Raw genomic sequence first — 1,609 nt, 5'->3', positions numbered from 1 at the left:
TTTGGTGAGTTTCCTTGAACTGTCTTATATAAAGTGAGCAGTGTGTGATTAAAAAAAAAAGTCAGTAAGTAAGTAAATATTAAATGAACCAGTCAGGGATTATGTGTGAGAAAGTTCTGTCAACAGGCAAGTGTTAAATCAACATAAAGAAGTACTTTTCTGATTATTTTATTACAGGGCTCTACTTTGAGATCGTCTTCAAATGAAAACCATGGCCAATAAAAATAATGTGACCGAGTTAATTTTAACAGGCCTTTTCCAGGACCCAGAGGTGCAGAGGATGTGCTTTGTGCTGTTTCTTCCCGTGTACCTGGCCACAGTGGTGGGCAACGGCCTCATTGTTCTGACGGTTACCCTGAGTAAGAGTCTGCGGTCTCCCATGTACTTCTTCCTTAGCTACCTGTCCCTGGTGGAGATCAGTTACTCCTCTACAATTGTCCCTAAATTCATCACAGATTTACTTTCAAAGATCAAAACCATCTCCATGAACGGTTGTCTAGCTCAAATATTCTTCTTCCATTTCTTTGGTGTCACAGAGATTCTTTTGCTTGTCGTGATGGCCTATGACCGCTATGTGGCCATCTGCAAGCCTCTTCATTATATGAATATAATGAGTAGCCAGTTGTGTCATGTAATGGTGGCTGGTTCCTGGATTGGGGTCTTCCTTCACTCCATAATTCAGATTCTCATCACCATCCAATTGCCTTTCTGTGGGCCTAATGTGGTGGATCACTACTTCTGTGATCTCCTGCCATTATTCAAGCTGGCCTGTACGGATACCTCCGTGGAGGGCATCAGTGTGATGGCCAATAGTGGATTGATTGCTCTGTGCTCCTTCCTCATCTTGCTGACTTCCTACGTTGTCATCTTGTTCAATTTGCGGAACCATTCAGCTGAGGGAAGGCGCAAAGCCCTCTCCACTTGTGCCTCTCATGTCACGGTGGTCCTCTTGTTCTTTGGACCTGCCATCTTCCTCTACATGAGGCCCTCCTCCACCTTCACTGAGGACAAACTGGTGGCCGTGTTCTACACGGTCATCACCCCCATGCTGAACCCCATCATTTACACACTCAGAAATAAAGAGGTGAAAATCGCCGTGAGGAAGTTGTGGGGCAAAAAAGACTCATGATGGAATGAAAATAAGAAAGTGATTTTAAAAATATCATCTTCAGTTCTTGTAACAAGATTTTCATTTTAGTGGAACATTCAAGAGTGACAGAAACAAATGTATGGACTTGATGTTACTGCCATTTGATTCTCCTTAGTGACCCAAACTTCCTGGTATCTTGACACACTGTTTCAGGAATTGAGGTCATATTGGTTCCATGACAGCCAATATTATGGGTTTGGGTTATATTAGGGTTCAAGCTAAGTGGGAATGCAAGAATACTTTGATAAATGTTGTAATGTTAGATTACTTCTTCCTTTACCAATCTTCCTTCCTTCCTTCCTTCCTTCCTTCCTTCCTTCCTTCCTTCCTTCCTTCCTTCCTTCCTTCCTTCCTTCCTCTTCCCTCCCTGCCTTCCTTCTTCCGTCCTTTCTTCCCTCCCTCTCTCCCTCCCTCCTTTCCTCCCTCCCTTCCCTCTTCTCTTTGTTCTCTCCAATGACT

At 43.5% G+C, this 1,609-nt stretch overlaps 1 protein-coding gene across 1 annotated transcript; it reads left to right on the top strand.

Annotated features, from left to right (window-relative positions):
- The first annotated feature begins 211 nt into the window (after positions 1 to 211).
- LOC130044968 (olfactory receptor 4B1-like) lies at positions 212 to 1,129 on the top strand. The gene has a single exon (XM_056137651.1). The coding sequence runs from the start codon at positions 212 to 214 to the stop codon at positions 1,127 to 1,129; it is 918 nt and encodes a 305-aa protein (XP_055993626.1).
- Positions 1,130 to 1,609: the final 480 nt, after the last annotated feature.

Source organism: Sorex fumeus, unplaced genomic scaffold (genome assembly GCF_029834395.1).
Source record: "Sorex fumeus unplaced genomic scaffold, SorFum_2.1 ptg000007l, whole genome shotgun sequence".
Lineage (NCBI taxonomy): Eukaryota > Metazoa > Chordata > Mammalia > Eulipotyphla > Soricidae > Sorex > Sorex fumeus.
The sequence above is the reverse complement of the archived record's forward strand: the minus strand, read 5'-3'. Positions and strand labels throughout refer to the sequence as shown.